We start from the raw sequence: 23,504 nt of genomic DNA on the forward strand, positions 1-23,504 counted from the left end.
TCCATTACCCTTAAATATATTTAGTTATTTGTCTTATTACCAAATAAAAAATTCTATATTTTGATACTGTTTTTCTAATCCTATAGGCCAACCTGTGTAGAGTATTTGTTAAAAAGTGAGATATTTACTTAAATATAAAATATTATTGTTATTTTTTTGAAAAGTTGTTCCAATATTTATTTCCATTAACAACTATATATATCAAGTCATCGTCAAAATCAAAAGGTATATCAATCTAACTTTGAGTTGGTTTTTTTATCTGTGTACTAACAAAATTGATTTGAATTTGTTGATATTTAATATATATATATATATATATTTGCTGTGTAGAAGTACAAATACTCAATACATGAGTTTGGACCTCTCAAATCACAATTTCAATTGATGATTTTTTCCATGCGTAAGTTCAAACAAAAACCCTCATTACGGTGTACTATCCGCAGGTGTTTGGTTCGTTTGTTCACTTCAAGTTATGGTGCCTTTGGTTAATTTAAATCCAATCTATTTCTCAAATTACAACCTACCTTCTACTGTTTTAAGTGAGATGTAGAGTGAAGTCATCATGCTCCATTCTTGAGGTATTGATATATCCATCCTGTGACATGAATCCTTTCCCTTATTTCCTGTTATGTCACACCACAATTGATTGTCGTCCTTTTCATATCAAGCATGTTCTCTGTTATGGTTTGATTCACAAGCAAGTCCTTATGAAGCTTTGTTATTTTAATTGATATTTCTAAAAGCTTACCAGAGTTTTTTTGTCTATATAAACAACCATAGAAAGAGTTGTTAAGTATACCACAAGAGAAGTGAACTTGCATTTCTTTCTTCCTCTTCTTATTGCTCGATATCTTTTATCTGAATTCAGTTCCTGAGCTATGGATCCTGTTGTGACGCCCTTCCACACGTTAAGCCAACTTTCATTGTGGCCACATATCTGGACAATTAAAGTTCGTGTAATTGGTTTGTGGAAGACTCCTGAAGATATGATGGAATCAAGTCATTCATCCTTGAACATGGTTTTGATAGACCGTGAGGTATAGTTATCTGAACACAAAATCTCCCTTTCTTATATTTTTCCTTCATTCTGCTGATTAGTTATTGTTATATTATGTTGATAGGAGGTTATTTTTGTTTTGATTTTTATATGTAGGCTGTCAAGATTGAAGCATATGTATGCAAGGAAGACCCAATGACTAAGAACATAGTTCCTGGTTGTGTCTATAAGTTTTCAATTTTCCAGGTTACTTGCAACCATGGTGATAATCGTGTAACAAACCATCGTTACAAGCTGCTCTTGCACTCTCGCACTTTGATTTTCCCCTCTGTGGAACCAAGTATCCCTTTTGATGGATATGATTTTCTTGACATTGGGCATATTCGAAGGAACTTTGACACATTTACCTACCTGATAGGTTATAACTTATCACAATCAATGTTATTTCTAATTTCAGCAGTGGATGGTTTGTTTTATTTGCATAAAAGTAAACTATAATTAATTTCTAATGCTATTTCCTGACTATCTACATTACCTAAATTTTTATTTTTTTCTTATTTTGGTATCTTTAATGATATAGTATATTTGTCTTTGTTGTGAACTAGATATTGCTGGGCTGGTTTCTTCCGCATCTAAGGAGAAGCTGCTTATAAAGAATAATACCATGCATAAAATGATTACTGTGGAACTTGTTGACACAGGGTTGTTCATTCCCCTTTGTTGTGCTTTTAAATTTGTCTTTTGGGCCTAATCCTAGGTGTTATTTGTAATTTCAATGGTTCAAATTCATTTACAGGGGGAGGATGCGTTGTTTATTTGTCGGAGACATTGTTTCGATGTTTGTTCAGTACCTGTGCTCTAATTGGACTTCAAAATTTGTTGTTGGGCTGCAATTTGCTGCACTTAAATATGTTGAAGGTATTATGTTATTTTCCTATTAATTCATGAGTTCCATCATTTGCATCATCATTTGGACCTGTTATTTATAATTTGTATTAACTTTTGTTGTAGGGAAACTTATGGTTAAAAGTATTCCTAATGTCACCAAGCTTCACCTGAATCCTATTGTAGAAGAGCAGTCAGCTTTTGCTGAGAGGTAAAACATTTTGAATAAATATGTGTATTCTTATTCCAAGTTGATATCATAGCCTAATGTTTCCTTCATTCATTTTATTGAATTTTGACATTTGATTTTATGTTTTGGTAGATTTAGGGGCTTTGAAATTGAAGAGCCGGTTGCATATATTGGGTATCGTGATATTCGTTTGAACTTGCAAGATGATTTTATTAACTTGCATCCAGCTAAAACATTAGCCCAGCTTATTCACACAAAGGAGGTTGCTGAAATTTAGTTTGGATGAGTGTTTTAGTTGAATTGAATATAGTGTGTGGTTTTCATTTTATCAGGTGCTGATTTTAGGACTTCTCTTTTATTGTATTCTACAGAGGGGTGTGTTCATTGTTCGGGCTCGCATTGTGTCTGTCATTAAAGGTGCTGGCTGGGCATACCCTTCTTGCCGCTGCTATACTGAACTGAAATCTGTCAACGATGGTTATAGTTGTAGTCGTTGTTTTAGGAACATGGTGAAAATGATTCATAGGCAAGTTCATTGTTTTAATGTTTGTTTGATTTTACGTGAAAAAAAAACAATCGGTATTTTGTTACTTCTATGGCAATTGATAGTGCTATCTTACTTGTATAGGTATCGTGTTAAGGTTGAGGTTTATGATGGGCTTGAAAGTGCTGTGTTTGTTTTGGGTGATCCAGAAGCTATGCAGATCATTGAAAGAGCTTGTGAAGAATTTGTATATGTATCTCAGGTTAGCTATCATTGTGTATAGTGCTATAGTGTATAATGTATGTCATAGTTAAGCCCTTTCACCATGTTGCTTGTGTAATTCAATTTTATTTGGTGAATGATCTAACTTATTATTTTGCTTGAATTAAGCAACCTTTGGCAGCCAACTTTCCACGTGAGATTGAAGACAAATTGGTTGGTGCAGAAGTTTTATTCAAGATTCGTAATGATACTGGAAGCCTCTATAATGGTCACTGCTGTTATGATGTTCTTCGAATTTGTTCTGATACTGAAACAATGGACTTGTTTACTCCTAACTGCTCAAGTATTACACCATTGAAGGTACAGGTTACATCTTATATTCATAATCAGTTATCTGCACAACTGAATTATGTTGTCATTAGTGAAAATATAGCTATAACTATGTGTTTTTATCTGATCAACTTGTAATTTAAATTGTTTATTTCAGTCTAAGTTTGTTCCTCCTTTCACTTATCTGGAGGAAGACAGTGTGGAAGCTGCTGCTGGTGCAGAAAATGTTGTTAGCTTTGATGAAGATGAGCTGATGAGTGATATGCAGTACCATGGAACTCAGTTTGAAGGTTATCCTTCCGAGGAATCAACTGCTCGCAGCGTCACTCCAATGACTGGTGTCCTGCCTTTAAGGAGGAAATTATTTCATGGATCTGAATTTGGTGATGGCAAGGAACCTGATGGCATTCAAGTTAAAGAAGGAGTGCATGAGGAATTTCTTGCTACTGTGGAATGATAATAATTAGTATTCAATTATATAGATTGGTCTTACTTGCTAACTGTTTCTATCTCTACAAGTGAAGGTTGTCATTTTGTTTTGTTGGAAGTGTTTATTTTATGTTCATCATAGTTAAAACAATGTCTGTCCATTGTCTTTTGTTGCCAAGCCTTTTGTGGATTTTATTCAGAAGCCAATCTATGTAGTTATTGTTTACCAGTTGAACTCTCTTCTGTAATGATCTTTAATCGTTATTATATTATGTTTGGTTAATTAGTTTGTGTTTTTACTCTACTCCAACGGTTTGTGTAATTGGTTTTTGTGCTGGTATGCAAAATTGTATTATAAGCTTACTAAGGGTACCTCAATCTGTGGTATGTACAAGGAATATTTCACTAGGTTTTTGTGGTTCATCTTATTCTCCACAGAATCTGAAGGGAACAGGATAGTATGATGGAGATTTAGTTTTCTTTTTTACGATGCTGGAGTCTAATTAGGCAGCCTCCCTGTTGTTATTTTTCAGTTTGTTTTAATTGTTTCCCTGTGTTGGGTTTTAACCCTTATTAATATATGCTTTTTGGTTTCCAAAAAAAAAAACTGTTGATAGACACACAAATAAGCATTTGTTCTATTACTAAATCTGAAATGATTTTTTGAAATGTGTCTTATTCTTCTTAGTTGATTGGATTTATTTGTCACACTCATTTATTGAAACTGATTTAGGATTCGTCAGTCTTTGAAGTAGAGAGAGTAAAATATTATCAAGTAAATAGGTATGAGGAAAAAAATACTTATAGTACATATTGTAGGTGATATCATATTTAAAAATTCCTATGTTTGAGGACTTGGACAAAGAAAGAAGGTGAGAAATTGAGGTTAATATAAGGGATACTGAAATAATATTGATTGAAGCATTAGTTACTTAAGTCATACTCTTATATTGAAGGTTAGTTTTTATTTTAATATAATTTATTTTCTTTTTAATTCTTCAAGTGTTGTCATTGAATCTAAAATTTCTACTATTAGGGGTGGTTTCTTATCCTTATGAGATGTTGTCATGTATTTTTATTATTTTAGGTGGTGAAAAAAAACTCTATTTCTACTTTGGTTGCCCATCATTAGATACATGTGTAAAAAAGAATTTATACTAATGGTGCATTACCATTAAAATATAGTTAAGTATCTATTTTTTTATCGGTGAATGTTAGTTGTTAAAAATGTTAGTAAATTAATTCTACCCTCGGTTCGAACCTAGGACCCTTCACCCCACTTAACTCTTATGTCTCTAGCTCTTATCACTTGAGTTATCATTCGGTGACAAATATAATAAAGTATATATTTTATAAGAAAAACATAATAAAGTTTAATTTGTTTTAAATAAAACAAAACCCCAAAATTAATGAATTTAACAATATCAAAAATATTTTTTTAAATGATTAAATTACTTAGCTTGTACATTTACATTCCAATGTTTAGTTCATTATATGTAGTAGATTTAACTTTTGATATGTACTAAGTATTTTAATATTGTAAATCAATTTAGGAAAAAAAGTATTATAGGTAACGTTGTTAAGTTACACAATTTGGATAGGAACTTGTATTTTCAGAAATCACCATTTTGTTTGACTAGATCATGAAAGGATAGTTTATTTGGTTCATGTAACTTTATTAACTTTTTGCTGTCAATTAGCACTCTCTCACTCTCTTAAATCAAGTCACTCAAATCCTTGCATTTAATGCTATGAAATTTCTGTTCAGCCGTCAACCTTTTCCATATCACGTCAGACAGTTCTCATGGGAAAGGTTATCAAGGATGAATTGTTTAAGTAAAAAACTTGCTTTCCATCATTTTACCGCCAACATCTGTATTGTGTTCTTGAAAAAAAAATTATGTATTATAAATATTTAGTTAATAGATATTTTGTTGCTTGTATTATTTCCCTTTAATTCCCTTCCTTCCATTAAAAAAATATTAGTATTTTAGGTTTTAGATATTTTATAAACATAGTTGTTATAGAAATTAATTTCGATACACTTAATATGTAAGAAGTTTTACATGGTGATTTAATCAGAATCATTCATTTGGCTATTTTAAATATTAAAAAATTTAAAAATAATTATGACTTACCAAAATGAATGGATGAAATTGAATAATTGTGAAAAACGTATTTACATTGTAATTCAAAAACTCTAATTATTGTTAATTAAATAATGATAATCCTAATTGAATCTTACTTGTATGCAATGATAATTAAAATAGGTTTTAGATAATCATTTAATCACAAGTATTCATATTGGTAATTAATATTCTAAGAGAGTAATATCTAGATGATATAATTTTTTTTAGAGATGGAAACTAAATTAAAGTAAATGTATGAGTATGAATAATAATAAGAGAAGAGGAATATATGAGTTATAAAATTGAAGGTCCATGAATAAAATGTTAGAGTAGATAATTTATATCTTTTAAAATACTAAGAATGATTTAGGATTAATAATAATAAGTTTATATTGAATAATGTTCATTTCACACCTCGCTTTGAGGTGGATAGAGGTGTAATGATACGAGATATAGGATAAAAGAAAAAATAAAAGAGAAAAAGTATGAGATGTGATAGTTGATAGGAGAAGAAAGATAGAAATAAAAAGAATGGAAATTAAGTTTTTAAAAAATGAGGTGTGTATATTTCATTTCACACCTCATTCCATCTATTACTATATTTTTGTTATTTGTGCCTATATATAGCCTATTGCCAACTTTCGTTCAGTGTTTATCTTCCTCTCAGTAGTCTACTTTTCATTGTCCTCCAAACTTGCCTTTCATGTCTCGACCATTTAGAGGTATTTCTCCATTGGTTTGCTGCTTCATTCCTATCTGTTATGATTTCTTAAAATTATTGAAAAATTGTAACAAACTGAGGGTAATAAAAAGTTGTAGTTCTTAATTTCAGTTTGTTCATTTTTTTAATTGCATCCATTCGTTCCCAAATCTATGCAGACATCTCAAATGAATTGGACCATTCATCCAAGAGATTCAAGCGGCGGTCAACATCCAAAAAACCAACCACCAGAGCTCCATACAAAAGAGCAAGAGTTGAAAGAAGTAACTTTGTTTTACGGTGCTATTTATATTTTTCCATTGCAATCTTATATTATTGGTATGCCTGAAATTGTTGTTTTTAAAACATCATTACTGCCCCAAACATTTGGGCTGATTATACGCAGAAAAAACTTGGTATAAATAATGGATATTTGATATGTTTGGCTTAAAATTTGTTAGTGATTAGAACCCATTAGATTAGATTAAGAGATGTTGTTTTTTTTTTGAAAGATTAGGATAAGTAGTTAATCATAACAAATTTTATAAAATTTGATGATAGATGCGTTAGTACCCTAATAATAAATATTTTAGTTGTAGTTAATCAATTTTTTGAGGGTCAATTATATTTATTCGGAGATAATTGAAATGTAGAGATGCTTTTACCACATCTCTCATAGACATGATTGCTAAGCAATTAACAAGGGCCTAATAAAATTGATCATCTAAGTAGCCTGTTATTTAACGAAATTAATTGCTTCACTTCCCCTTTTAATGTTTTCTTGTGCTGTTTGTGCCATTAAGTTTGTTATAGATATATGACTAAATGCCCAAAGTGATATATTTTTGAATTAGGTCTTTGGTGGTGAAAATGATTTTAATTATAAAGATTCATTTTTTCATTCCAATATTGTGTTTAATCAGATGAAAATATAAATTTTGAGGAATGGAAACAATGGATGAATGTGATTATAATTGGTGTGAATTATTTAGTTTTGGACTTCTTCTGTCCGCATTTATTTATAAGTCATATTTTAAGAGATTTTATTGTTCCAAAATATAACCCATTTAATGATACCAATGAAATATTTAATACATTTTTCCAAACTTACCTTCATCATTTAGTATGATTGAGATAGTGTGACTTAAAACAAAAACAAAAAATTAGATAGAGAAATTCATGGGTAGTTTAGGAAACTTAACTATTTTAACAAATTTATTGGAAATGACTGATTTTTTTTTAACAGGAAATGATTAATTTTCTTAATCCTACAAGATTGGGTAGAAGTAATTTATAATAGGGGATGAAGGGAGTGTAATATTATAGTTAATATTTGCCAAATCTCATTTTGACTCTTTAAAGGGCTTAATGTGGAACCAAAATTTCCTTGTTTTAATGTTAACTAATGGAGGAGTATTTAATATCATGGTTAATTCAATTTTCTTTTTTTTTAAAAGACACTACGTGGATGCCAATTTATGTCATAACCATTAAGTGTAGTGCTCAAGTCAAGGCATAATTTGTTATTTAGGTGGGAAAGAGTATGCACTGTAGGACTGGGCATTAGTTGATGTCTTTGTTAGAGATCTATCTCATTTAGTTTAGCTCTTTTGTAGTCTTTTATTCACTTTTTTTGTTTTGTGATTGGTTTTTTACTTATTTAAATTAGTGACTCCATGGGAAGTACCTGGTCCAAGCTCGGATTCTAATTCTACACAAACTAACTTAGGCGGCCAAACAGGTTAGTAATTGTATTGAAAATTGATGCACCAACTTTCTTCATGTGTTGTGTGAATGGATAATGTGGCTTTTCATTATTTTGAGGATATAGTCATTTATATGAAATGGTTTTTCATTTTTTATATATTTCATAAGTGTATATACAAATATCATTATTTTCAGAATTCCTATGTTCCTATTTGGCTTGAGGTTTGACAATTTAAGAGTGATTACAAGTTCTTGCCCAATTCCATCATTAACTTATGTGAGGAGGATTGAAATAAAATAAATAATTACATAGATTATCGTATCTAAGGAACTAATATAGTGATTTTAATTAGGCTAGAACACTAAGTGATATGCTTCAATTATTGGGGCATAACTTTAATGTAATAGATATTAGGGAATTGGTGGAGTGCTTAAAAGTAATCAATATCATGTAAATTATATTTTTTTAGGTACATCTAGGTTGGATAGCATTGGGTCGGAACATGAATTTGGAAGTGATTCTCACACTAATGATTATGATGAATCTGATATCAAATTTCAGACAAGTGAACTGCAAGGTAACATTGCTAATTTTGAACTGACCACAATAATGATTTGGCTGCCATAGTTAATTATTAATTTTACTATACAGAATATGCTGATTTTGGGGTTAGGAAATACAATTGTAAGTATTGTGGTGCTTTACTTTGGTATGAGGAAAGAGCAGTGAAATCTAGAAAACCACGATCTCCGGATTTTGCTATTTGTTGCAAGAAAGGAATAATTGCTCTTCCTTATTTAAGGAATCCTCCTATTCTGTTGTGTGGTCTTCTATCTGGCAGTGACCCAAGGAGTAAACATTTTCTTGAACATATTCGATCCTATAATAGTATGTTTGCTTTCACTTCCCTTGGTGGCAAAATTGATCGAACTTTGAATGATGGTGGGGGCCCACCTCAATTTATTATTAGTGGGCAAAATTATCATCGGATTGGAAGTTTGCTTCCCGAGGAAGGTGGTACACCAAAGTTTGCTCAATTGTATATATATGATACACATAATGAAGTTCACAATCGGATGAATTATTTCAGGTATTTTGCTTTTGAGATTTGTTGTGATTAATTGGGTCCAGTTTGATGATATGATTTTGGTATTTTGTAATAATTAATTTCCTATTTCTTATGGACTATAGTCAAATGTCTGCAACAAGTTCACTTGATCCCACTTTAGTAGAAGACATTATGAAGATGGTTGATGATGAGAATGTTTTAGCTAAGAGTTTTAGAAGAGTGCGAGATTTTGTTGAGCATGGAGGGGTGAGCAATGTTTCATTAAGGCTCTTTAGAAATCGTACGCGAGATGCTCGAATGTACAATCTTCCAAGTGTGGATGAGGTTGCTGCTTTAGTCGTTGGTGATTTTGATAGCTCTGAATGTGGGCGTGATATTATTTTGCGCACTCAAGGAGGTTCTTTGCAAAGAATTCATGAGAATCATGCATCATTCCTTCCATTGCAATACCCAATGTTGTTTCCATTTGGTGAAGATGGATTCTATAAAAAGATTCCATTTGCAGTCAGTTTAAATAACACCTCTACCAGAAAGCGGAAATACATTTCTTTAAGAGAATGGGTTGCATTCAGATTGCAAGAAAGGCCAAATGAATGTGGTAGAATCTTTAAGTCACGTCGTTTGTTTCAACAATTTGTTGTGGACTGCTACTCAATGATTGAATCACAAAGGTTGTTTTTCATACGTACGAATCAAGCAACCATTAGGAAAGATTTTTTATCTGGAATTGAAGAAGCAATTGATCGTGGTGATTCGAATGCGTCTATGGTTGGCTCACGAATTGTGTTGCCATCGTCATTTACTGGTGGAAGACGTTACATGTTTAATAATTGCCAAGATGCAATGGCCATTTGTAGAACATTTGGATATCCGGATTTGTTCCTAACAATGACCTGTAATCCTAAGTGGCCTGAGATTGATAATATTGTGTCTGCTTCTGGACTATGTGCATTTGATCGTCCAGATATTAGTTGTAGAATATTTCATATGAAACTTTATGAACTTATGGCAGATTTCAAGAAGGGTCAATTCTTTGGGAAAGTCATAGCAGGTCAAGTTATTATATTAGTGAATTAGAGTTTTTCATGTTTTTGTAATTCAATTGTTTTGATTGTGGCTAATAAGTTGATTTTTTTGTTCCAATAGGTATGTACACAATAGAGTTTCAAAAGAGGGGGTTGCCTCACGCCCATATCTTATTATGGCTTGACCCAAGTGAGAAGTTGAATTCAATTGATATGATTGATTCTGTCATTTGTGCTGAACTTCCAGATCCGACAAAATTTCCATTATTGTTTGAAGCTGTTTCAAACTACATGGTACATGGACCATGTGGTGCAAGTAGGAAGCAATCTCCTTGCATGAAGAATGGACGTTGCACTAAATTCTTTCCCAAAAATTATGCAAATAGCACATCCTTTGATAGTGATGGATTTCCTGTATATAGAAGAAGGAACACTGGAATCAGTACAATTAGAAGAGGTGTGCACCTAGACAACAGGTTTGTGGTTCCCTATAATCCCAAGCTACTTATGAAATACAAGGCGCATATAAACATTGAGTTTTGCAACAAATCCAACTGTATTAAATACTTGTTCAAATATATCAACAAAGGAGTTGATAGAGTTACAATGTCCATGTCTGCGGGTGGATTATCAAATAATAACAACAAGGAGGTAGATGAGATCAAGCAGTACTATGATTGTAGATATCTTTCGCCTTGTGAAGCTGTTTGGAGAATTCTTCGTTTTGACATCCACCTTAAATGGCCGCATGTACAAAAACTTATGTTCCATTTACCCAACAAGCAAGTTGTTATATTCAAAGATGGAGAAGACATTGACCGCGTACTTGCAAGAAACAAAAATAGAAGAACAATGTTTATTGCTTGGATGGATGCAAACAAGAAATATCATCATGGAAAAGGATTAATATATGCTGAGTTTCCAAGTGCATTTGTGTACAATGCTGAAAACAAGGAATGGTGTCCAAGAAAGCAAGGCTTCACCATTGGTAGAATGAATTTTGTCCCTCCTGGTACTGGTGAGCTTTATTACATGAGACTTCTATTAAATGTTCAGAGGGGTTGCACAAGTTATGAGGACTTACGGTTGTTAAGAACAACACATATGGTACATTTAGGGATGCGTGTGGTGCCTTGGGCTTATTGACTGATGATCGTCAATTTGTTGATGGTATATGTGAGACATATGAACTAGCTTCAGGATTTTATTTAAGAGGGTTATTTGTAAGACTCTTGTTATCAAACTCAATGGGTAGTCCCGCAAAGGTATGGGAGCAAACATGGTTCATGCTTGCTGATGGAATTTTGCATGATCTAAAGAAAAACCTAAATTGTCCAGGTATATTTTATCAATTATGTTGTACTTCAACTTGCTATATTTGTTAAATTTCTTCAATAGTTAGATTATTCTTTTGTAGAGATGATGATTGATGAGAAAAGATTGCGAGATCTTTGTTTAATGGAGATTGAGAAAGTGTTGTTGATCAATGGAAAATCTCTAAAAAATTTTGAAGGCATGCCCACTGTTGATCCATCTACATTAGCTGAATATGGCAATGTTTTGATGTTCAATGAGCTGAATTTTAACACAGTGGAAATGGAACAAATGCATGCTCAGGCACTCCCTAAATTGAACAAAGGTCAATTAGCAATATATGAAGAAATTTTGTCAGCCATTGATGATGTGAATGGTGGATTTTTCTTTGTTTACGGATATGGTGGCACTGGTAAGACGTTTCTGTGGAAAACTTTGACTTACAAATTGAGGTCTGAGAAGAAAATTGTGTTGAATGTTGCATCAAGTGGAATAGCTTCGTTATTACGTCCAGGTGGAAGAACAGCTCATTCTTTATTTAGTATTCCACTAAATGTCAATGAGGACTCATGTTGTTGTATTGTTCAAGGTAGTCTGAAGGCTGAATTGCTTCAGGCTACAAGTCTTATCATATGGGATGAGGCACCAATGGTAAGTAAGTATGCTTTTGAAGCTTTAGACAGGACCTTAAGGGATATTATGCGAAAGATGAGGCTAACATGGATAGACCTTTTGGTGGGAAAGTTGTTGTGTTAGGAGGTGATTTCAGACAAATCTTGCCTGTTATTCCGAAGGGCTCTAGAGCTGAGATAGTGATGTCTACAATAAACTCATCTCGTCTTTGGAGGTTTTGTAAGGTTTTGACTTTAACTGAAAACATGAGGTTGTTTATTGACGCTGGCACTCAACATACTAATGAAATTCAACAATTTGCGCAGTGGGTACTTGATATTGGAGATGGTAATTTAGGAGATGAAGATGATGGGGAGGCTGATGTTACTATCCCTACCGAGTTGTTGATTGAAAAGTCTTTAAATCCAATTGCAGACATAGTGAATGAAATGTACCCCAATCTTACTGAAAATGTTGGATGTAAAGATTATTATAGAGATAAGGCAATACTTGCACCTACATTGGATGCAGTTGATTCTGTTAATCAATATGTTTTGTCTCTTTTTCCAGGTGAAGAGCATGTATATTTAAGTTCAGATACGATTTGGAAAGTCGATGATGAAGTTGGAATTGAGGCTGATTGGTTAACTACTGAATTCTTGAATGATGTTCGATCCTCTGGTATACCTGATCACCGGTTAGTTTTGAAAAAAGGTGCTCCAATTATGCTTATGCGAAATTTAGACATCTCTATGGGTATGTGCAATGGGACAAGACTTATTGTTGAAGATCTTGGCTTGAATGTTATTGGTGCAATAGTTATCACTGGGACACATGTAGGAAAAAAGGTTTTCATTGCTAGAATGAGTTTAATGCCATCTGATCAAACTTTGCCGTTGAAGTTTACAAGAAGACAATTCCCGCTTTGTCTTTCTTTTGCAATGACTATAAATAAAAGCCAAGGCCAAACTTTGGCACATGTTGGTGTGTATCTCCCGAAGTCTGTTTTCTCACATGGTCAATTATATGTTGCAATTTCTCGAGTGCAGACTAGAGCTGGATTGAAAATATTGATTTGCAATGAAGATTTATCCCAAAGTAATAGCACCAAGAATATTGTGTTCAAAGAGGTTTTTCAGAAGATATACAACTGTTGAGTGAAGAGGATGTTGTTGTTTTTTGTATGATCTGTTAGTAATATTATTTCGAATTGCCATCTTTCAGGCATATCATTTACATGTAGTTAGCTTCGTATATGCTCAAAACTTAGTTAAAAAATTGTTATCTTTTTTTCTTTATTTAAAAATTTGATTCAAAGTTTGTTCCTCCATTAAGTTTGTGGCTATAAGGGATATATTTCCTCTTACTGATGTTAGTTCAAGTTCAGGTTCAAGTTCAAGTTCAAGTTCAAGTTCAAGTTCAAGTTCAAGCGTTGGGTTGAATTTTTATTTACTTTGGGTTTTTGTATTTTCCTTCTATACTTTCTCTCTTGTATTTGGACTTAGCACCTCTTTTGCTAAATTTAAATGCAATTCATTGGCTTATAAAAAACCCTTATTAAATAGTCAAAAGTTTTAGAATTATTTCTTATTTGAAGATATTAATAAAAAGAACCTCCAAGTTTTAAATCACTTTTTTTCAATGTTCTTGGGCTACCTTGATTTATGTGTTGTTTAACGTGTAGTCAACAAACCTTTTAATTACACTTTAAACAAAAATCTTTTTTTTTAACATAAAGAAAAATCTTATCATTTGATAAATCTATTTATTGTGTTCCATAAGGGTCAAATTTTGATCACTTCAAACAAATGTTTGGTTTTTATTATAACAATAGTACATTATAATTTTTGGAAAAATGACTAAAAATATATTATCTAAAACACTACTTAGTGTATCTAGGTTGAAAGAATCGACAACACATTATAGTCATATAGATAATGTGTTATCTAAATAACTAATAAGCTCTGATTAAGTCTCATAGAACACTACATTTATTTATGACTAAATTTGTTAAATTATGATTTAAAACGATTTATGTTAGACTTATGTAATGTTTTATGTTTTTGTATAATTGGTTATTTTGATATGTTTTTATAGCCTCTACTATATAGTGCTTTTGAATTTGATTATTACTGTCCTAAGACCCTGTTTGGGAAAACAGCTTAATTAAGTGCTTATGGTCATAAGTTATTTTAAAAAGTTTATTGATATAAATTGAAAATAAGTTATATATAAACATAAGTTCTTTTTAATTAGTTATGATAAATAGCTTATGAAAATAACTTCAAAATAACATACGATATGACATTACTTGTTTGAATAAGCTATTCCAAACATTGACATAAGCGCTTGAGCAATCAGATAAGCTCAAATAAGTTGTTTCCTCTTTGTGATGTTAATTGAGGCAGAATTGTACGGTCGACATTTGGTATATGTTGCGGGGTAGTTTTTTAAGTTAGTTTCAAGTTCAAGTTCAACTTCAAGTTCAAGTTCAAGTTCAGGCATTGGATTGGCTTTAATATTTAGTTTCTTTGGATTTTTGTCTTTTCTTTCTCTACTTTTTCTCTTGTATATGGGCTTAGCACCCCTTGTGCTAAATTTAAATGCAATTCTTTGACTTATGAAAAAAAAAACTTCTCAAATAGTTGAAAGTTTTGGAATTATTTGTTATTTGAAAATATTAATATAAAATGCCTCCAAATTTTAAATTATCTTTTTTCAATGTATTTGAGCTACTTTGATTTAGGTGTGGTTTAACGTGTACTGAAGAAATCTTTTGATTAGACTTAAAAAAAATGTTATAATTTAAAAAATATATTTATTGTATTCCATAAGAAATTAAATTAGATAAATGTTTTAATTTGTTCATTCCATATTTTGTCTACAGTGTGGAAATAATACTCAATCTTTTTAAAAAGATAAGGATCCACATATTTATGTGTATCATTAACGGCTGTCACAAAAACAATATCATCAACACATTGAATTTAATTGAAATCTTGACAAATTTTCTTCCCATTTAGATAGTATATATTTTTGTTTAAACCTAAAACAATTTTTTTTTAAATAAATAAAAAATAAAAATATACTCAAACAGTTTTTTGATATTTTCTATATCTTCTTATTAAGTAGCATCACCAAACACGTCCTTCTCTGCACCCTAGAATCATTGTTTTTTTCTGTGCTATCGGTGTCGAAATTGAGTTGTCATCTATGATCAAGGTTCTCCCATTCCTAAATTCTGCCACCTCCTGATGTAGTTGCATAAGGTGAAGGGCAAGGAGGACGCGTGGACATCCACCTGCTGTTTGAACTCTATATTTAGGGTTAGTCGTTCCATAGGTTGCTATGGACATTCACTTCTCTGATTCTAATTCATCGTTGGGGTTTTCAATTGAATCTCAATTCATTTGAATTCTTGAATAGCAATTTGATGTCAGCGGTAAGCCATGGTTTTGTACTTTTGCGTGTGAGGAGACTTTGTTGATTGTAATTGATGATTTATTGATTTCCTGTAGCCTGATTTTTGCTGGAGGAGAAAGGGCTTTCCTGTGTATCTCCATGTAGTTGGTGAACTCCCATTCCTCTTGACCCAAATCAGAGTTCTTCATTCAGTAGGTAACTCCAAATCCTAATCTCTACAACCACTTTCTTTAATGCAATTGATTTGAAGTCAGATTTCAGTCAAGTTTATGTCTCATCTAATTGGAGGTCATATTTTTCCAGTACCTTATATTACAAAGTCATCAGTTTCTGATGTCAGACAAATCTTCCCGGAATAGATTTTTAAGATTTCTTATTTTGTACTCTGATTGACAGAGGAATGACATTTATTTTGGGGTAGATATCACAGATTAAAATACTATTCTTCCCAGGCTATATATATCTACCCCTTTGTATGCTATAACGTGAAAGGTTTAAGACAAGAGTTCAAAACTAGCACCTTATTCTCAGTTTCAGTTGTTGTGTTAAGTATGAAGTCCAGTTTGCCTAAAACTTTGTTTCCTTTTTGTTATCTCAGGAAAAAATATATTGCAGATCGTCCTACTCCTTCTGCTTGGTGTGATTTTGATAAAGTGGAACAAATTTCACTTGATGATCATCCTTGGAATATCAAGGTGCGTGTTCTTGCTTGCTGGAAAAATCCTGATGAGCTGTTGGAATCTGAATCATCATGCTTGGAAATGGTGCTTATTGGTGCTGAGGTAGGAATTGTAGACTAATCTAATAATATATGTTACTTATGCTCTATACTTCATTGTATCATTGTTTCATTATAATTAGTGACAATGTTTCTTTAGTTAAGTAGACTTCTTCAATGTGTTGTATTTCCTCTTTAAACATTCATAGTGTGACTTTGCATTTGTTGTAGGGTGTCAAAATACAAGCTTCTATCTGTAAGAGACACCCAATAAGGAATCAGATTGCTGAAGGAGCTGTGTACAAGATATCAAATTTCAGGATCTTCCCTAATGATGGAGTGCTGCGTTTCACCGGGCATAGCTGCAGGCTTTTTTTTCATGGATGCACAAAGATGGTTCGAACCACTGAGGATGGTGTTATTCCTTTAAACTGCTGGTCCTTCTTTGATACACGCCATATTAAAATTATCAGGGATACCTTCACAGAAGTAATAGGTGAGTGTTATTGAAAACTTGATATTTTTAATGTTATCTAAAATCTTATTCATGGTGTCACTACTGTAAATGATTGATGATATTATATGATAGCCAAATTGCTGTAGTAATATTGGTGCAAGCATTGGAATGTAATTTGTTGCAATTTTTTTAGAGAAGTATAATAATAATCTTCACAAATTTTGTATACCAAATGTTAGGAACTCATTTTATACCCACATTAAAACACTGGAATAAATCACCGCTTCGAGTCTGTTGTTGTTTTCCATAACATTTCCATTCATCTATGTTTCATATTTCATTTAATGTAATGGCAAATTTGAATTAGATTTTGTTGGACTGGTCATTGCTGCATCAGAGGAGAAGGTTTACATCAGAAATTCAAAAATTACTAAGAGGATGGTGATTCAACTCCAGGACCTTAGGTATTTAATATTAGTACAATAATTTTTTTGGGTTACTATTGTCATGCTTGTGTGAAGTGTTTAGTGGGCCTAATGTGATAATTATAATATTCACAGGGGAAATATCCATTGTGTGCTTGAAGGAGAACATGTGGAAACATTTTTGGAGTATTTGTCTTCAAACTGGACAGAAAAACCTATGATGGTTATACAGTTTGTCAAAGTTTTCACCCACAGAGGTGATTAGCAGGAAATGGTTTTATGAATGTCCTTATTTAATTTAAATTATATAATTTGATGTGTTTATTAAACAATTTGCAGGGAGACTATTCATTGATTGCATACCACCTGCAACCAAAATGTACATTGAGCCTGTTATTGAGGAATCAGTTGTGCTAGCTGGAAGGTAGAATCATAACTATCCTCTACTAACTTCAATAAAGGGTATATAATTATGTCCATTTTTTAGTTATTATCTCTTTGGACTGACATTTAATTGATTTATCATTAGGTTGGCAGAAGCTGGATTTCAAAATGGCCCTGTTGAGTTTATAAGTCGTGATATTGCGTATGCGAATCTTAATGCTGACGTGCTGAAGTTCTACCCAAGGAGAACAATTTCTGAGCTTTTAGTGGAGAAAGAGGTAAATCTTTATCTTGTTTAATTACATATGTGTTAAATATAATAACTTGGATATTTAGTTATTTTTTTCAGTATTAATCTGTGATTATATCGTTATATTTGTCTAACATGATCCAAACCTAATTTATTCACAGCAAGGTGTATTTCTTGTTCATGCTGTTGTTGTTGCGGTCTTAAAGGGTGGTTATTGGTGTTATCCTTCTTGTAGATGCCACAATGAGTTGAATTTACGTAATGATGCGTTTGAATGTTCAAAGTGTTCTATGATCTTTGAGAAGATGATTCATAGGTCAGTTCAACTATCTTTATTATTTTCACCCACTGTTTTAATGTTCATGTTCAAAAGCCATTTTGTCATAGTCATAATTGTTAATTTATGTGATATTGCAACAATAGTCATTGACCACTTGGTTTCAATATTAACAGGTACCGTGTTAAGATTGAAGTTTTTGATGCTTCCGATAATGTTGTTTTTGTTCTCTTTGAGAGGGAAGTACAACAATTGATTAGTGTGTCATGTGAAGATTTAGTCAGTAACATTAAGGTGTGACATGAAATACTATTTTTTATTGTCTATGTGTTTATACTATGGTCTTATATTTATGATGTGAAAGTTATTGACTTCTGAAAACTTATGAATTGTAGGTGGATGATGATTCTAATGTTGTCTATCCACAAGAATTTGAAGATCGCATACCTGGAAAAGAGCTTATTTTTAAAATACGTAATGATGGTGGAATTACATATAATGGAGCTGAATGTTACCATGTCCTTGCCATTACTGAGGATCCTGAAGCAATTTCCTTATTTCATGCATTACAATCTAATGATTCAACTGCCAATGTGTGTTCCTGAAACATTTTTTTTTGCTGCTAATTTATTTTACCATATCTTCTTCTTGTATATGGTTTTTTATATGCTTGCTTCTCATGGTGAACCTTAATTCATTGTTTATACATTTTAGGCACAATTTGGGACCAATACCACTGGTGTTGAAAACAATGAAGAGCTGGAAGACAAGGAAGTTGGTGGTTTTTCCTATAATACACCATTTGAAGATGTGCCTGAAAGTAGCACTGGATCTTTACTTCCCAAACCATTGAAGAGGAAATTGGTGTTGGACTTTGATGATGAATCTGAGGAGGATGGTAATCATGTCCAAGTTGTGGAAGGTTTCCTGAATGAGAAGAATTCATCTAACTTGGTGCTTTCTGCTGACGAAGACAACATTAGGGTGGAAGTGGATGAGGACAAAAGTATTGATGATGCAGATGATGACTTTGAATGTACTATGATGGAAATTGCTGAGGAAGATGAGTTAGATGATGAAGCTGAATTGGAGGATGATCTTGCATATGTTGACTGAGTTACAAATTCTGTTTTTCTATGTGTTTCATTAAGTTTATCTAACTATGGCACCAGCTTTAGGTTTAAGTATTTTGGATGTTATGTTGTACAATTAAGTCCTTTGTTTAGTTCAAGGGACATGTTTATGTTTCAAGTGCTTTAGGTATAAGTATTTTGGCTGTTGTGGTGCCCAATTAAGTCGTTTGTTTAGTCCAAGAGACATGTTTATGTTTCAAGTGTGTCATATTAGGTAGTTCTTCTAAGTTCTAAGTATGTGTTTTTCATTTTACTGCCATGTATGTGAGACTACATGTTTGTACGTATGTTATGTGTTGTTAATATAATGTTGGTGTTTTTTTTAAAGTAGAATATATATATATATATATATATATATATATATATATACACACATATGTATATTGATAGATAAAAGTCTTGGGAACAATTCCCTCCCAAGTGAGAACAAAGTACAGCTAAAAGAAAGAGAAGACAAACAAATAAAAAGAAGACAACAATAACTAGAAGAAAACACAAAAAACAAGATAGAAAACTAAGACTAATTACCACGTAAGAAATAACAAATAGACAAAGAAAGTCAAGGCTCCCTCCAGTAGCGTTGGATTCAAAACATATTTTGTCATATTGTATAAAGTCTTGTGCAGCTTCTTCAAGCACAAGGGACCCCCAACTATTATTATTCCAATATTCACGCCACTCTTCCATACTCCCTTGTCCAGTAATATATTGGATTCCCAGCAATATCATGACCCACCAACACAAGAACTAATTTATCCACACAATATCATCTGTCATCCAAGAATATAGCATCTGATATGAGAACCCCCTTCCCCATGTAGATTCTTCGTCTACAGGATCAAAGTTGCATAAGAGCAATGAAGTCCTATATCATGATATGCTACTATAATACTCATGCTCTGAGTTTCATTCATCATCTCAAGTTTGCAGTAACTCATAACCAGCCTCATAACCAGTCAAAAAAAAATTTAATAGCTTGTACATGGCAACATATGTATTATAACATATGTACATAATGTATATCGTATTTAAGTTATTAATTCACACTTATATTATATAGTTTCATATGGATTAGGTTAGCTTTACACCTCTTACATATGTATACAAGACGGAAATAAGATAAACCAACGAAGAAAAGTGTCTAAAGTAAAAGATAGTGCAGGTGGAAACGCAAATGATAACAATTAAAACAACTTGAGTTTGGAACCTTAGCAGATTGTTCAAACGCAAATGGATTAACTGTGTTCAATAACCAGTATAATCAAGTTTAACAAACTCTGTAATCGCTTATTCGTGTTTCGAATAAAATTAAATGATAAAACCTCGTGCATCGCACGGGTTAAAGAATCCTAGTAATATACTAATAGTGAGTACTCTTTGTTAAAGTAACCTCAACACCAGCATTATATAACGGTTAGACTAAACGGTTACTTCATTTCTTGCACTGTTTGCGGTCTCTTATTGTACGTGTGATTGGGTTAGTTGAATTGGAATTTTGGTATTACAAAGGGAGAAGAGTCAGACAGAGTGAGCCTTTATTTATACACGTGTTTCAAGAATATCAAAGCCTTGGTTTTAGGGTTGCACGCAGGCTGGATCGATTGACCCGTTCGACACAAACCGATCTGAAGCCAAAAAATCGGATTGGATTGAACTCATTGACGGAAATTGATTCGGGAAAGAGGAATTCAATGTGTTTGATTTCGAATCCAGGTTTGAGAAAATAAAATTCGAATCAAATCATGAAATCAAACATATATAACAATTATTTTATTGGGATTAATTTCACGTGTCTTACATTTGAGATGCTGGTTGATTCACCTCAATAATTTGTTGTTTGATTTATGAATTTAATGTGTGTGCACCATCAGTATAAACTTTGTAACTTTATTTACACAGTCACTCAATTGAATTTTGTCACGTCAATAAATATATTCTTGTTTTAATTGAAATTTAAGGTGAAAGTTATTATTTCATATATGTGGCATGTTGTGATTAGCTGTCAGTGTAAAACTGTTTTACACTACAATGCATATTCATTAATCTCTTGATTTATTTACCTCCATTTTGCATTACTTTCTACTATTACTGTTTAATAAATTTTTCATTTTTTTATATTTCATATTTAATATTATTTTAATAGGGATTTGTTTAATCAATTCGATTCAACCGGAACATCACCTGTTTCCTGTTTGGTTCAATTCATATTCAAATGTTAAAAAACGTGAAATCTAATCACAACTAATTTAATTTGATTGGTTCGAATTTGTCTTAGTCAGGAACGGATCTAAACCAATTGATGTGCCCCTACATGGTTTGGCTTCTCCTGAGGTCTAATTCCTCTAAAGTAGAAATGTAGAGCGCAAATTAAGTCATCACAACTATTAATCGAGCCATTTTATCGATTGTTAGTTCAATTTGTGATGATTTATTTTACCAACCAAAATATTTTGAGGAGCCAAATCCTTTTTCATGTGAGTAGTGTTGTCAACAAATGACGTCGACTGATCAATGAATCACCGGCATTGCCCCTTTTCTCTGACTTTTACTCCTATCTTGGACAATTGAATTCTATTTCCATTTCGGTATTTCTATACATAAAGGTCGTTGCACGTTACATTGACGTTTGGATATATTAACGTTGAGTGTGTTTGTATAGTTTGAAAGGCCCAAGCCTCTCATATAAATTGCCCAGATACAATGATAGATAGTAATAAAAAATCATGAGAGTTTTCATAAAGGAGATTCATGATTCAAAAAGTCTGGTTGACCTTACCCTATTTGTAGTATGTGATGTGATTTTGACTACTCCCCTTCGTTTTTATTTATAAAAACCAAATAGAAAGTACACGTGGTCATTTTTATAAGAATCAATTTGGAGTTTGTGGAGAATTAATTATTTTTTGGACAAGAATGCCCTAATTTAATTGAATTTCTCTCTCTTTCCACTTGCTATAGCATTAATGATGCATAAAAATTAAGAATAATAGGTGGAGGGTAACTTTAGAAAGTTGATATAAATTGAAAATAAATTTAATGCAATTATCTAAATTAGCTAAGTTTTTTAAAAGGTGTGAAGTAGTTGTTTGGTTCTTATATTAAGAAACGGAGAGAGTATTATTTAGTAGCCGAATTTATTGGACCGGCGTCGGTGAGCAACATGAGTGTGTCATTGTCCCGCTCAAACACTTCACTCTCTCATGGTAATGGTACTGGTATGGTGTGGCACACTTTTCACCCTACGTATAAATAAAAGCTTTGACCTTGGACTGGCAGGGATCATAACTCACGCTTGTTGGGTGTTGAAATGTTCCAACTTTCAAATCATGCCCATTGCTGAGAGTCCTACAAAAAAATATGGTTGGTACCGCAGAATATAAGAGGAAGATTGGCAATAGATAACAACATCTCCAATGGTAGTTCTTATTTCTTAGTTCTTAGCACTATTTATGTGAGCCTGTATTGCCACATGTGTTTAAGCAACTCTCAAGCAATTTTGCTCCAACCATGAGTTCTTAGTTCTTACCACTATTCATTTAGTCACACCAACCACATTATTTATACTTTTTATTTTCATAAAGTAATAAAACAAAACTCATAAAGTAAAAAAGTAATTTGGATGAAAGAGAAATAATTAATATTTTAAGCTAAGAACTCAAAAAGCAAAACTCCTTATATAAGAGCATCTCCAATGCTAGTTCTTATTTCTTAGTTCATAGCACTATTCATGTGGGCCCGTATTGTCACATGTGTTTAAGTAACTCTCAAGCAATTTTGCTCCAACCATGAGTTCTTAGTTCTTGGTTCTTAGTTCTTACCACTATTCATTTGGTCTCACCAACCACATTATTTATACTTTTTATATTCATAAAGTAATAAAATAAAACTCATAAAGTAATAAAGTAATTTGGATGAGAGAGAAATAATTAATATTTTAAGTTAAGAACTCAAAAAGTAAAACTTCTTATATAAGAACTGAGTTCTTATTTTTAAGAACTAAGGAGTCCATGTCAGCACCTCCAATAGTAAAGTTCTTAGTTCTTAGTTCTTAACTCCAAAATAAGAACTAAAAACCTTGCATTGGAGATGCTCTAAGAACTGAGTTCTTATTTTTAAAAACTAAGGAGTCCATGTCAGCACCTCCAATGGTAAAGTTCTTAGTTCTTAGTTCTTAACTCTAAAATAAGAGCTAAGAACCCTGCATTGAAGATGCTCTAATAGGTATAGTTTAGGTAGAGCACTCATGTACTACTCATTCTCATACTCTAGGTATCTTTAAGCTTGTACTCGTACCCATTGCGCGCTACTTAATTAACCAAAATATAATTTTTACTAGAGTATTT

The 23,504-nt window shown here is 32.3% G+C and overlaps 2 protein-coding genes and 1 pseudogene across 2 annotated transcripts; all 3 read left to right on the forward strand.

Moving 5' to 3' along the window:
- The first annotated feature begins 878 nt into the window (after positions 1-878).
- On the forward strand, positions 879-3,565 carry LOC130739961 (uncharacterized). Its single transcript, XM_057592440.1, has 10 exons — positions 879-1,037; positions 1,154-1,463; positions 1,603-1,699; positions 1,794-1,915; positions 2,009-2,093; positions 2,205-2,334; positions 2,444-2,598; positions 2,701-2,818; positions 2,947-3,138; positions 3,266-3,565. The coding sequence occupies exons 1-10, from the start codon at positions 879-881 to the stop codon at positions 3,563-3,565; spliced, it is 1,668 nt and encodes a 555-aa protein (XP_057448423.1).
- A 3,755-nt stretch (positions 3,566-7,320) lies between these two features.
- Positions 7,321-17,773, forward strand: LOC130739969 (uncharacterized; annotated as a pseudogene).
- LOC130739975 (uncharacterized) lies at positions 17,495-19,306 on the forward strand. The gene is made up of 6 exons (XM_057592453.1): positions 17,495-17,541; positions 17,647-17,779; positions 17,913-18,067; positions 18,205-18,322; positions 18,424-18,621; positions 18,743-19,306. Exons 1-6 carry the CDS (start codon positions 17,495-17,497, stop codon positions 19,142-19,144), a joined length of 1,053 nt encoding a protein of 350 aa, XP_057448436.1. The 3' UTR covers positions 19,145-19,306.
- The last annotated feature ends 4,198 nt before the right edge of the window (positions 19,307-23,504 follow it).

The sequence above is a fragment of the Lotus japonicus genome, chromosome 1 (genome assembly GCF_012489685.1).
Source record: "Lotus japonicus ecotype B-129 chromosome 1, LjGifu_v1.2".
Classification (NCBI taxonomy): domain Eukaryota; kingdom Viridiplantae; phylum Streptophyta; class Magnoliopsida; order Fabales; family Fabaceae; genus Lotus; species Lotus japonicus.